This window comes from Talpa occidentalis, unplaced genomic scaffold (genome assembly GCF_014898055.3).
Source record: "Talpa occidentalis isolate TD23 unplaced genomic scaffold, MPIMG_talOcc4v2.1 talOcc4.9, whole genome shotgun sequence".
In the NCBI taxonomy this organism is placed as follows: domain Eukaryota; kingdom Metazoa; phylum Chordata; class Mammalia; order Eulipotyphla; family Talpidae; genus Talpa; species Talpa occidentalis.
In genome coordinates, this window is record NW_023605305.1 from 73773891 (window position 1) to 73786738 (window position 12848).

Genomic DNA, 12848 nt, shown 5'->3' on the forward strand with positions numbered 1-12848 from the left:
GTGTCTCTGGTTCATAGTTGTTTGTTGATTTTGATTTTCACTTTCTTATACTTATTCATTTTCCTGGTCCCTTATTTAAGTTTTCTAGATTCCTGCTATGAGTGAGACCATCCGGTATTTTTCTTTTTCTTTTTGGCTTATTTCGCTGAGCATGATCCCTTCCAGCGCCATCCATGTTGCTGCAAATTGCATGTGTTTATCTTTTTTGAATGCTGAGTAATATTCCATGGTATATATGTACCACATCTTCTTGATCCAGTCATCTATTTTGGGGCATTTGGGTTGTTTCCAAAGCTTAGCTATTGTAAACAGTGCTGCTATAAACATAGGGGTGCAGGTGTTCTTTGGAATTGATGTTTCTGTGTCCTTTGGGTCAATACCTAGGAGTGGAATTGCTGGATCCTATGGAAGCTCTATGCTTAGTAGGTCCAGAAATCTCCACACAGCTCTCCACAGTGGTTGGACCAGTTTGCACTCCCACCAACAGTGCAGAAGAGTTCCTTTTTCTCCACACCCTCGCCAACATTTGTTGTTGCTAGTTTTTTTAATATGTGCCATTCTCACTGGTGTAGGATGGTATCTCATGGTAGTTTTGATTTGCATTTCCCTGATGACAAGTGATGTTGAGCATTTTTTCATATGTCTGTTGGCCATTTGCATTTCCTCTTCAGAGAAGTTTCTTTTTAGCTCTTCTGCCCATTTTTTGACTGGATTATTTTCTTTGTTGTTGTTGAGTCTCATCAGCTCTTTGCAGATTTTTGTGATCAGTCCTTTATCATTAGTGTTGGGTGCAAAAATGTTCTCCCAGTTGGTGGGGTTTCTCTCTGTTTTTGTTATTGTCTCTTTTGCTGTGCAGAAGCTCTTTAATTTGATGTAGTCCCAGCTGTTTATCTTTGCCTTTACTATCACTGCTTTGGGCGATGTGTCTGTAAAGATGTCTTTGATGTGCAAATCACGTAGTGTTTCGCCTATGTTTCCTTCTATATATTTTATGGTTTCAGGTCTTATGTCTAGTTCTTTAATCCATTTTGAGTTGATTTTTGTGTATGGTGTGAGGTAGTGGTCAAGCTTCATTCTTTTGCATGTAGCGACCCAGTTTTCCCAGCACCATTTATTGAACAAACTTTCTTTGCTCCAATGCATAGCCTTTGCACCCCTATGTTTATAGCAGCACTGTTTACAATAGCTAAGCTTTGGAAACAACCCAAATGCCCAAAAATCGATGACTGGATCAAGAAGATGTGGTACATATATACCATGGAATATTACTCAGCATTCAAAAAAGATAAACACATGCAATTTGCAGCAACATGGATGGCGCTGGAAGGGATCATGCTCAGCGAAATAAGCCAAAAAGAAAAAGAAAAATACCGGATGGTCTCACTCATAGCAGGAATCTAGAAAACTTAAATAAGGGACCAGGAAAATGAATAAGTATAAGAAAGTGAAAATCAAAATCAACAAACAACTATGAACCAGAGACACTTTTAGGGGGGCGGGGGCGGGAGGGGAGGGATTGGGGTCAGAATGGGGGGCTGCAATTGTATGGGGAATATAAAAATAAAATTTATTATTTAAAAAAAATAAAATAAAAATAAAAATCACATTGAAAAAGTCAAAAAAAATTAAAAACATCAAGTACAACTGATGCCATATGCAATTTTATTTATTATTTAAGCTGCAGGATTGTATATGCCTCATAATAGAAAAGCATTTGGTGATGAATATTACTTAAAGGTTAGGTTTGTGACCTTTGAAGAAAGAGGTAAATAGCATTTTGGACTTTTACTGGTGAAAGTAATATATTATAGACAGATGTTGATTTGTAATGATGCAGATCTGAAAACTAATGTTACTTCAATAAAACATTTTTAAAAATTAGGTTTCAGAATATTAGTTATTACAACTGTAAACAGGACTCAATGGGTTCATTCAATGTAGGGAGCATGAATCTCTAGTTCTGCATAGCCTAGGCAAATTCTCTGGCTAATAAAGAGACCTAAGCTAACTGAGAAGATAATTTCACACTGTTATGCTTCTATCTATTTTAAACTTAGCTGGAAAAGACAATCTCTGGTGATAAAAGTCAGGACAGTGATTTCCTTTGTGGGATTTTGACTGGGGAGGATATAAGGCATCTTTCATGTTGCTTGAACATATCATTTCTTGTTCTGTCTTCTTGTTCTTTGGTTACATAGATTTTGTAAGAATTCATTGAGCTGTGCATTTAGGTTTTGTACAATTGTCTGTATGTATGATATACATCAATAAAAGGTGTAAGAAAATTGTTTTTATTGATTACCACAAAAAAAAAAAATGCACTGCCTTTAGAATTTAAGAGATAATAAATAATTGTTATTAACAGCCTCTTCTCCCATCCCTACTGTGTGTCTTTAAGCCCCAACTTAGTCTTGATTTAGGCTGGTTCAAGGAGACAAACACTGAATTGGATATGAGATTCAAGTTTTTCTTTGCAAACACATTTTATGAGGCCAACATTACTCTGCTACCAAAAGCAGACCAACTGATGAACAAAATACAAAAATCTCAATAAAATCTTAGCAAACCAAATAAAGCAATTCGTTAAAAGGATCATACATCACAACCAAGTGGGATTTATTCTAGAGATGCAAGAATGTTTGCAAGAATACGCAAGTCAATTATGCTCGGATACCCACACAACAAATGAGGAGAGAAAAAAAATCAATAAAAAATGCATCAAAAAGAATTAAATAACCTCGAATAAACTTAACAAAGGAGGTAAAAGACCTGGACAACAAAAACTATAAGACATTGTTAAAAGAAATAGAAGACATTATAAAATGGAACCACATTACTAGCTCATGAATTGCAAGAATTAACATAGGTAAAATGGCCATTTTACCCAAGGCAATATACATATCAAAGCAATGCCCAACTGGCATTCTTCAAAGAAATAAAATTAATTACTGGACATTTTCAATGTATTACATGTTAGAATAGCCAAATGAGCCTTAGGCTTACCACTCAGCTTTTGATTGACATGAGATGTCGTGGCGACAGAAAATGAGGACAGAAATAATTGAGGTGTCTATTTTTTTAAGTTATGGGACAAAAATAAAGCTGTTTCCTTATTTGCATGTGACTAGCCAACCTGGTTAGTACAATGAATGGTAATGTAAGAGATGTCACAAAGCAATATGGTCTATTACCCAAAACATAGACAGTAAGCTTGTAGGGATTCACAGGAGGGTAAAATCACTGTGCATTGACTTTGGGGCAAGTTTGAAAGAAGAAAATGGGACTGAACTGGATCTTGATGAATTAGTAATGACTGAAGAGGAACAGAGGAAGCAGAGGAATTTTTTTTAATTTTATTTTTATATTCCCCATACAATTGCAACCCCTTTATTTTGACGCCAGTCCCTCCTTTCCCCACCCCCGCCATAGTGTGTCTCTGGTTCATAGTTGTTTGTTGATTTTGATTTTTTCTTTCTTATAGCTATTCTTTTTCCTGGTCCCTTATTTAGGTTTTCTAGATTCCTGCTATGAGTGGGACCATCCGGTATTTTTCTTTTTCTTTCTGGCTTATTTTGCTGAGCATGATCCCTTCCAGCTCCATCCATGTTGCTGCAAATTTCATGTGTTTATCTTTTTTGATTGCCAAGTAATATTCCATGGTGTATATGTACCACATCTTCTTGATCCAGTCATCTATTTTGGGGCATTTGGGCTGTTTCCATAGCTTAGCTATTGTAAATAGTGCTGCTATAAACATAGGGGTGCAGGTGCTCTTTGGAATTAATGTTTCTGTGTCCTTTGGGCAAACACCTAGGAGTGGAATTGCTGGATCCTATGGAAGCTCTATCTTTAGTAGGTTGAGGAATCTCCACACAGCTCTCCATAGTGGTTGGGCCAGGTTGCACTCCCACCAGCAGTGCAGGACAGCTCCTTTTTCTCCACAACCTCGCCAACATTTGTTGTTGCTAGTTTTTTTAATATGTGCCATTCTCACTGGTGTGAGATGGTATCTCATTGTAGTTTTGATTTGCATTTCCCGGAAGCAGAGGAATTTTAATTAGAGAAATATAAATTGAACAAAGCATGGATGTGTAAAAACACAGGAGGATAACAGAAAGATAAAAGGAGGATGTGGGTCTCCCTCGTGGTGCAGGGGTTAAAGTCAATGCTCTCATGCTATCAGCAGCCACCCACTGCAGCATGAGTTCGATTACCAGCCAGGGAACTAATCCACATATGGCACATCAGACCTCTCCTGTCTAACCCGCCGCTCCCCTCAGCAGTGCATTTCAGTAGATGCTTGTTCTGCTCCCCAACTGTGTCTGGTGAATCCTCTCACCCCCCAGACCCCTGGCCTACAGGGAAGTGAAAGTTCTGTACTACCAGATCGGTAGCAGCTGAAAGCAGGTAGTAGCTGAAAGCAGGGCCAGAGAAAGAGGGCAAAGTGAAAAACACATCATGAAGGTAAAGACAAAAATAAAGATTTGATGACTTAGCTATTTGGCAGGTGAAATGCAACCGTATTAGCCAATTGAAAAACTGACTTGACTTTCGGTACATAAAGCTGAAAATAGAACAAACATAAATTATATAATCATCTGCAAAACTCTCCATAATGAAAGGGAGAGCTATTCATGATTGTGCTGAAGGATATGCATGACCACCGCAGACCGTCACAGGATTGTCCACGGCAAACTGAAAAAGGTACTAACGGTGTTTGGAATGACGCCCTGGTCCCAGCCAGTATCTGACTCTCCTGAAGGTGAGTGATCTTCCCGCCCGCTGGGTTGAAACTCCTAGAGGCCAGGATTATGTTCAGCACCTACCTTTGGTTCAAGCAAAGGACAGGTGTGTGTTATGGGGGCAGGGGGATCGGAATAAGTTCCACTTGCAGCCGCAGGTGGAGACCCCATGAAAACTTTGGGGTCCCGGGGGGAAGGGTGGAATAAGTCTGTGATGCAGAGTAGAGTATCAAGAGACTTGTCCCCTTCCTGGGCCTGGCTGCCTACGGTGCTCCCCTGACCAGGTCTCCTCACAGTGTGCCATCGGTCCTGCTTCTGGTCTTGTTCCCAAGCTCCCTGCGTGACTCTCTTTAATTGTAAGCTTGGGAGCTTCTGTTCTAGGCTAGAGTTTGTGGGTCCTCTTGGGAGTCATCAGCTTCTCCCTCCTCCCTCAGATTCTGTGTTAAGTACCTGCACGGGCAGTGGGAGTCAGTCTGCCGCCCAGGCTGAGTGACTGGGACTCTGCGGCAGGTGGCTGAGCTCCTTGGGTGGGCATGGATACACAGGTCCTGCTTCTCACCCCATCTGCCCGGCGCGAGCTCCTTGACTGAGACCCCTTTCTTCCCCGATTGACTGAGAGGCCATCACTGCCTGTCTGGGCCCCTTCGTCTGAACTAGAGAGTCTAGCGAGGGGCTCGTGGGGGACTGAGGAAGGTCAGAACTGTGGGTTCCTCCCTGCGCCCTCTGACCAGTAAGTGCAAACACAGGAGAAGAATGATGAAATGATGATGTTAGAAACTCCTCTGCAGGGTATGTGCTGAATTTTTATCCCCAGGGAAGCCACTCAAAGGTGAGTGAGGGTCTTTTTCAGTCACCCCCTTCATGCTTCTCTGCAGTTTCTGTTACTGATTGATGGTCCTTTCTCCATTTCTGTTTGTCAGCATTTCCTCTTCCTCCTATTCTCCACCTACATGAGAATATTTTCTCTATCTGGTGGTACAGAACTTTCACTTCCCTGTTCACTGTACCGCAAGGCTCTCCTCGCTCTCCCACTCCTCTCCTTGTCTCTGTTTCTGCCTTTTTCTTTCTTTCTCTCTTGTGTCACTGATCTTTCATTGTCATCTTTCCTTCTGTCTGGATTAGGTGACAGAGCTAGGTTGAAAGGTGGTCTGAAGCAGGAAGACAAAGGACAGTGGGCAGAGGTGTGGGTGAAGGGGCAGAGGGGGAGGGCTGACATTGGACATGGAGAAAGAATGTTTTAGATACACCCGCTTCTTTTATGATTCCATTTCTAGGAAGAAACAAATTCATTAACTAAACATATGCAAAAAGGAATGAGGAAGTCATATCTTGATGGGCGCATACTAAATTGAAAATACCGTCTGTCAAAAGTACATTTAATACACCCAACCTATCAAAAGTCTTAGCCTACCTTCAGCATGATCCGAACACTAACGCTGACAGCACAGCATTTTTCAAAGTATTCGTTGTTTTCCCTCATGATTCTCTGGTTCACTGGGAGCTCACCTGCTGCTACTGCCCAACATTGTGGAGCGATCATAGCATGTTGCTACTAGCCCAGGACGCGATCAAAATTCAAAATACAAAGTATAGTTTCTACTGAATGCGTCTCGCTTTTGCATCATCATAAAGTAAAAAAATCCTAAGTCAGGGACTGTTGATACATGCCAGGCCTGTCCTCAGGAACCAGGAAACACTTGAGAGCTAAAGTAACAAGAGGAACTTAGGACCTTGTTGGCAAAGCAGAGAAGAAGAAATCCATGTGAATAAAAGGCAGCGTAGCAGATACTACGGAACTCTGTAGGAAATACAAAACACGAAGAGAAGAAAGGGAAGAAAGAGTTCAAGCCTAAGTAGTGTGAGCCTGGTGACTAGGTGAGGAGGAACTAAGGGAGCAAAGTCGAGCATATCTGGGAAGAGCCTGGTGAGGAGCAGGAGCGAGCTGGGCCAGCGCTGGCGTCTGCCTGCTGGTGGGTGAGCGATAGGGAGAGTGGACTGGTGAGGGCAGAAGGAAGGAAGGTCTGGGTGGTATAAAAGGCCAGTTGACAACAGTCTTGCTTTATTCTTGTAGCATTTTGATTTTAATCTGTAGATGGTTTCTCTCCAGTTCTGTCACAAATCGACTGGGGTGAGGACAAGGGTGGAACGTGGAGGCAAGACCAATTAGCAGCTATCTCCATCATCCAGGGACTCCCACAATGGTGTAGGAATGGGCAGGAGTGAGAAGTTATCAGAGGGGATACGTTCTGAAGGAAGGGTCAGCAGGCTTTCTGATGGTCAGCATCCGTGTGAGAAGGGAAGGAGTCAGAGACGACCCAGTGTTGTGTCCTGGGCAGTAAAGACAGAGCTGCCATCAGCCGTGATGGGAGGGACGCGAGATCAGCTGTTCTCCAGGAGAAAGCAAGGGCTCTGTGGGCCACTTTATTGAGGGGCAGCCCATTCAACGAGCAAGTGGAGATGCTGAGTACACAGTGGGTATAAGGATCAGAGTTCAAGGCAGTCGTGCAGGATAGAGAAAGGAATGTGAATAATCACCACATAGTACCATAGTATGGGAGGGGAGGATAAGAGTGGCTTTGGATACATGTCCTTGAAGGTGCCTTGAAAGTGAGAAGGACTCAGAGTCCTCAGCACAGGGGAGGATTTTCTGCTGTGAGGTCTGGAGGGACCTGATTTGTTCTGATCGTTGGTTGGCTCTGATATATCAAAGTGGTACCTGAAGGCTCTAAGAACAGCAGTTTGATCCTATAAGAACCCTCCCCCCACAACATTACACCTGGTGTTACTTACAGCAAGGGTACCTGGGCACAGTTTCTTTGGCACAAGTGAGGATGAGCCCTTCCTGGAGGGACAGTTCACATGGCCACCTCCTTGTTCACACATCATACTTTAGGAAGTTTCCCTGGGTCTTGGTAGAGAAAATATGTCCTGTGGTGTCACCTGATTTCCTCTTTGAATGCGTAAGGTCGACTGAATACAACTCACACAAAATCTCCTAGAATCAGCTATGGTCCTTCCATTTGTGAAGAACATCCGTGTGTTTTGTAAATACCTGAAGATATTTCTCATGTTATTATTCACTCTCCTGCATAGGAAGGAACCCAGCAGTGAACTAAGGACAGCTGGGTCAGCAGCTGGGTCAGCAACAAGGTCTCCCGCGTATCACTTAACCATGTGTTACTTTATTCAGGCAACATGTGTATAGAGAGGTAGTGTAGCTGCAGAGTGTGCTGGCTGACACCTGGAGAAGCTCTGCAGTGAGGGGGAGCCATACACGGAACTGGGGGAGGAGCACTCCATCACCCGGGAAGGTAACAGTTCAAAGGTAAGGGTTCGCCTGGCTGCTCCGGGAAGAAAAAGGAAGGTCCTACGACTGAAGCACACTGAGTGAGGGCAGGGAAGGATATTAGATCAGAGCGCTGGTTGTGGGACAGGCCTCCAGGGTGTACATCTCGTAGAGTTCGGTGACCTTTCAAGGAACTCACCCTGAGTGCACTGGAAGCCAACTCCCAGCGAGTGATGAACGGACAAGCTCACAATCTTTGATCTTTGTTTTCAGGGCGACTTTCAATTCACCATCTTTCTCACAAGGCAAAACTACCTGTTAACATTAATGAGATTAATGAGAACTTTTTCTTTGCATCAGCAACCAGAACTTGGGGTGCAGCATGAAAGGCAGTGGTTGGCCGCCACTAGGGTGGCCCCACCAGTCCACTTTTCCTAGTGTTTCTGCCGATGTGCACTCCCCTCCCAGTGGGTGTGCTTTGGATTTATGACTCACTACTAAAGAGTAAAACTCGGGGCCTTTCTGGTAGCGCATGGGTTAAGCGCAGCACTGTGAAGCTAACCACAGCCTCTGCTGCATGAGTTCTATCCCTGGCCAGGGAGCAACCCACATGGTGCAGCAGACCTCTCTTGTCTCTCCCGCTGCTCGCCTCAGCAGCGTATTTCATTCAATCAGCCTGTTCTGCTCCCCACTCTTTCTCTAGTGAATCCTCTCGCCCCCGGCACCTCTGGCCTGTACCCCAGGTCTTGTATGCTAAATAAGTAATAGTAATTTTCAACAGAACTTATGTGATACTCACTTTTCATAATATGATTTATTACTGTAACTTCTGTCTTGGTGCTTTTGATCTCATTCCCTCTTGGGTAATAGCCCTGGGAGAAGACAAGGGCCATGCTGCAAGGCAGCCCTGTGATGAGGCAACAGGACCTGCCGAAGCCACATGAGCAACCTTAGAGTGGAGCCTCCTCCTGCCCAGCTGTGAGAGAAGGAGTCTGCAGATGCTTCAGAGTCACCTGCTGGGAAACCCAGCCCCTGAAGCACCAGCTAAGTCTTTGCATTCCCAATCCACAGAAACTGTCAGAATTAATGTTTCTATATTACTTCAAGCTGCTGAATTCTGCAGGTATGTCTTGGAGAGCAATACATAGCTAATAAGACTTTAAGGGGGATAAACTGCATTGCTGTACCACTAGCAGAGCGAGAATGATGCCTGGAAGTGCAGCTGTGGGTGGATATAGAGACAAGTAAAATCAGGAAACTAAGGAGAGAGAACAGTGTGGCCTAAACAAACTGTAAGTGCCTTTGAGGGGAAGACAGAGTTCAACTGGGTGAGAGCCTGAGGCCAACGATAAAAGCATTGTGGTCAAAAATAGTAATATTTTCAAAAACAAAACAAACAAAAAAAAAGTAATATTTTCTGCTCAGTTGTTTATACTTTTATTTACCTGGGGTTTCGATATTGTGACTATCATCACAGAGATTTTATTTTTTAACATATGTGACTTTTATTTCTTTTTTAAAAGATTTTATTTTAATGTCTTTTGCATAGAAGAACTGGGGTCCAGGCCAGAGGTGCAGTGGCGGGGGGGTGGGGGGTGGTGGGGAGGGGTGAGAGGATTCACCAGAGACAGAGTGGGGAACAGAACAGGTAGACTGATGAAAACACACTGCTGAGGGGAGCAGCGGGCAAGACAGGAGAGGTCCGCTATGCCATGTGGGCAGCTCCCTGGCCAGGGATTGAACTCATGCCGCAGTTGCTGGTGAAAGCTTGATAGTGCTGAGACTTTAACCCCTGTGCCACCAGGGAGGCGCTATGTGACTTTTATTTCTTGATCTGGATTTTGTCCATGTAAAATCAGATTGTCTCTTTTTCCCTTCTATAAAAGATTTAGAAAAACCTCTTGAGCAAAGATCAAAGGAAATGCCTTTTCATTAACACTTTCCAAGTAAAATATGTGAAATTTATACATGATAGTGAGTAAATGGTTCAGAAAGCCCAGTACCAGATATCTGTTAGAAAGATTTTACGAAGAAGGCTGTGTGATTTTTACTAAGCAAATTATCTGTACGTGTTTATCAGTCACCATCCACTGAGGATCCTCGGGGTATTTAAAAAATCTCAGCACAACTCAAGACCTCACCATTCTTGAGACTGGAGCACCAGATCTTCACTTCTCACCACTGCCCCTTTGAGTTTCCTACCACTCCAATGTAAGTGACCACCACGACACACAGCTGCACTCTTCCCCTCATGTGGGCACTGAGAGCACTTCCTTTATCTGCATGACAAATACAGCTGAGTGGCTAATGCGATAACACTCAAAACATAGACTGAAAACCAGCTTACGCTTTAGTTCCTTCCCTTTCTATTACACATCTAAGAGTTCTCGGAGTGAAAGGGTCAGCCCTGAGACAGATAGTTTGCTAAGTCCACAAAAGTCCCAGTACAGAGAGTTTTACCAAGTTATGAAAGACTCAATATCACATGATAAAGCCAAGATTTGCATGCTGAAAGGTCTGTGGTGCCTAAAATAACTCAATGTCTACCCTTATGGGTAAGAATACATACCAGTCGAAATATGTGGGCTATTCAACAGGAACTATAAGTACTCCTATAGCTGTTAGATGAGTCTTTGAAGAAGTGTTCCCTTCCATGTCCCAAAGTTTAAGTTGATTAGATGTCATGAGTTGCAAATAAACAACTGAAGTTGTGGAATGCAGAGAGTAATAAAGAATGTTGGATAATCCATTGTTTTTTGCCCATGTTTTCAGGAATATCAACTGAGTCATGAAGATATGGTTGAACAAATCATCCACATATGATTTGTTTTAAAAATTTTCTTACATAGTTTATTTTTGTATAGTAATTGTTTTCAGGGGTAGTCCCCGTGGTTCTCTTGCCACTACATCACCCATGAACCATCACCATATTCATTTGTGCTCTTCCCTCCCCTGCTTTGACCCTCCTCCCTCTCTCTTCCTTGCTGTATGTATATGGCTCAGTTCTATGAGCTAACAAAGATCCTATCATCTGTGTCAGGAGAATACGAAATTACATTCTCCTGTTTGTCCTACAGCACATGTTATTGAGTTCTGATGAATTGTGAAAGATACAGTTTACTGAAGAAAAATTAATGGGAAAATAAGGCATAAGATAAATCTCAGGATTTCTCTGTCCATGTTCTCAGGTAACTGTGGACAACTGAGCCATGGGAATGTGGTTGAACCAATCATCTATAGATGGCTTCCTACTATTGGGCATCTTTTCCCGTAAGCAGACTGATCTTATTCTCTTCTCACTGGTCATGATAGTCTTCACGGTGGCCTTGTGTGGGAATGTCCTTCTCATCTTCCTCATCTACACAGATGCTCGACTTCATACACCCATGTACTTCTTCCTCAGTCAGCTCTCCTTCATGGACCTCATGTTGGTCTGTAACATTGTGCCTAAGATGGCAGTCAACTTCCTCTCTGGCAGGAAGTACATTTCCTTTGGAGGTTGTGTTATACAAATTGGCTTTTTTGTCTCTCTTGTGGGATCTGAGGGGCTCTTACTGGGACTCATGGCTTATGATCGCTATGTGGCCATTAGTCATCCACTTCACTATCCCATCCTCATGAGTCAGAAGGTCTGTCTCCAGATCGTTGGGAGTTCCTGGGCCTTTGGGATACTGGATGGTGTGATCCAGATGGTGGCAGCCATGAGTATTCCCTACTGTGGCTCAAGGAAAGTGGACCACTTCTTTTGTGAGATACTGTCACTGTTGAAGCTAGCTTGCATAGACACATCCATTTTTGAGACTGTGATATTTGCTTGCTGTGTCTTTATGCTTTTCTTTCCCTTCTCCATCATTGTGGCCTCCTATGCCCGCATCCTAAAGGCTGTGCTCCGTATGCACTCTGCTCAAGCTAGTAAAAAGGCTCTGACTACTTGTTCCTCCCACCTGACAGCTGTGTCCCTCTTCTATGGAGCGGCCATGTTTATATACCTGCGGCCCAGGCGCTACCGAGCCCCAAGCCATGACAAGGTGGTCTCTCTCTTCTACACCGTCCTTACTCCTATGCTCAACCCCCTCATTTATAGTCTAAGAAATCAGGAAGTGATAGGGGCCTTGAGGAAGGGACTGGACCGTTGCAGGATTGGCAGCCAGCACTGAAGGGCCTGGTGCTGCCACTATCTTGTTCTGCCATGTTGAGTAAATAGTCTCTACCTGAGTGAGTTTTCTCATTAATAGTGATGATAGTGAAATTTGGTGAGGTCTTTTTAAACCCTAAAGCAGAACTCTTACAGGTGAAAAACCAGCTTTCTTCCATAGTTTGTGAACTGATTCTTTCTAAAAATATTTGAAAATGGAATGTAGGACTTTGTAAACTCAAGAACTATGTAGAAGTAAGGCATTGAGATTATTAACACTTGCTTAAAACTAGAATTACTTCAATTATAATATGCTATCCTTAGCTTAACTTCCTCTTATTGCCAATCTCTACCCTTTATTCAGAACTTATTATGTCAGTCACCATGCTTTGCTCCATATGTGTTCATATAGGCACATTTATTTTCTAATTTATTGTCTCTTATTTATATACTGCCTCTCACTACCATAACCTCAAACTAGTGTCTTGGATGAAAAGCTCCAGGTGACAGAAAATGAGCTTTTAAAATTCTCTTTAAAGAGTGCTCATGTTGGGTTTGATCCCAGCGGGTTGACGAGGGTCCCACATGGTGAGCAGACCTCTCCTGTCTCACCTGCTGCTCCCCTCAGCAGTGTATTTCTTCAGTCTGCCTGCTTTGTTCCAGTGTCTGTCTCCAGTGAATCCTC

The 12848-nt window shown here is 43.1% G+C and overlaps 1 protein-coding gene across 1 annotated transcript; it reads left to right on the plus strand.

The window, feature by feature from the left end:
- The first annotated feature begins 11237 nt into the window (after nucleotides 1–11237).
- Nucleotides 11238–12185, plus strand: LOC119236579 (olfactory receptor 56-like). The gene has a single exon (XM_037500508.1). The coding sequence runs from the start codon at nucleotides 11238–11240 to the stop codon at nucleotides 12183–12185; it is 948 nt and encodes a 315-aa protein (XP_037356405.1).
- Nucleotides 12186–12848: the final 663 nt, after the last annotated feature.

Excerpts from the sequence above, each read along its gene's own strand:
- LOC119236579 (XM_037500508.1), top strand. The coding sequence starts at position 11,238 with ATGGGAATGTGGTTGAACCAATCATCTATAGATGGCTTCCTACTATTG.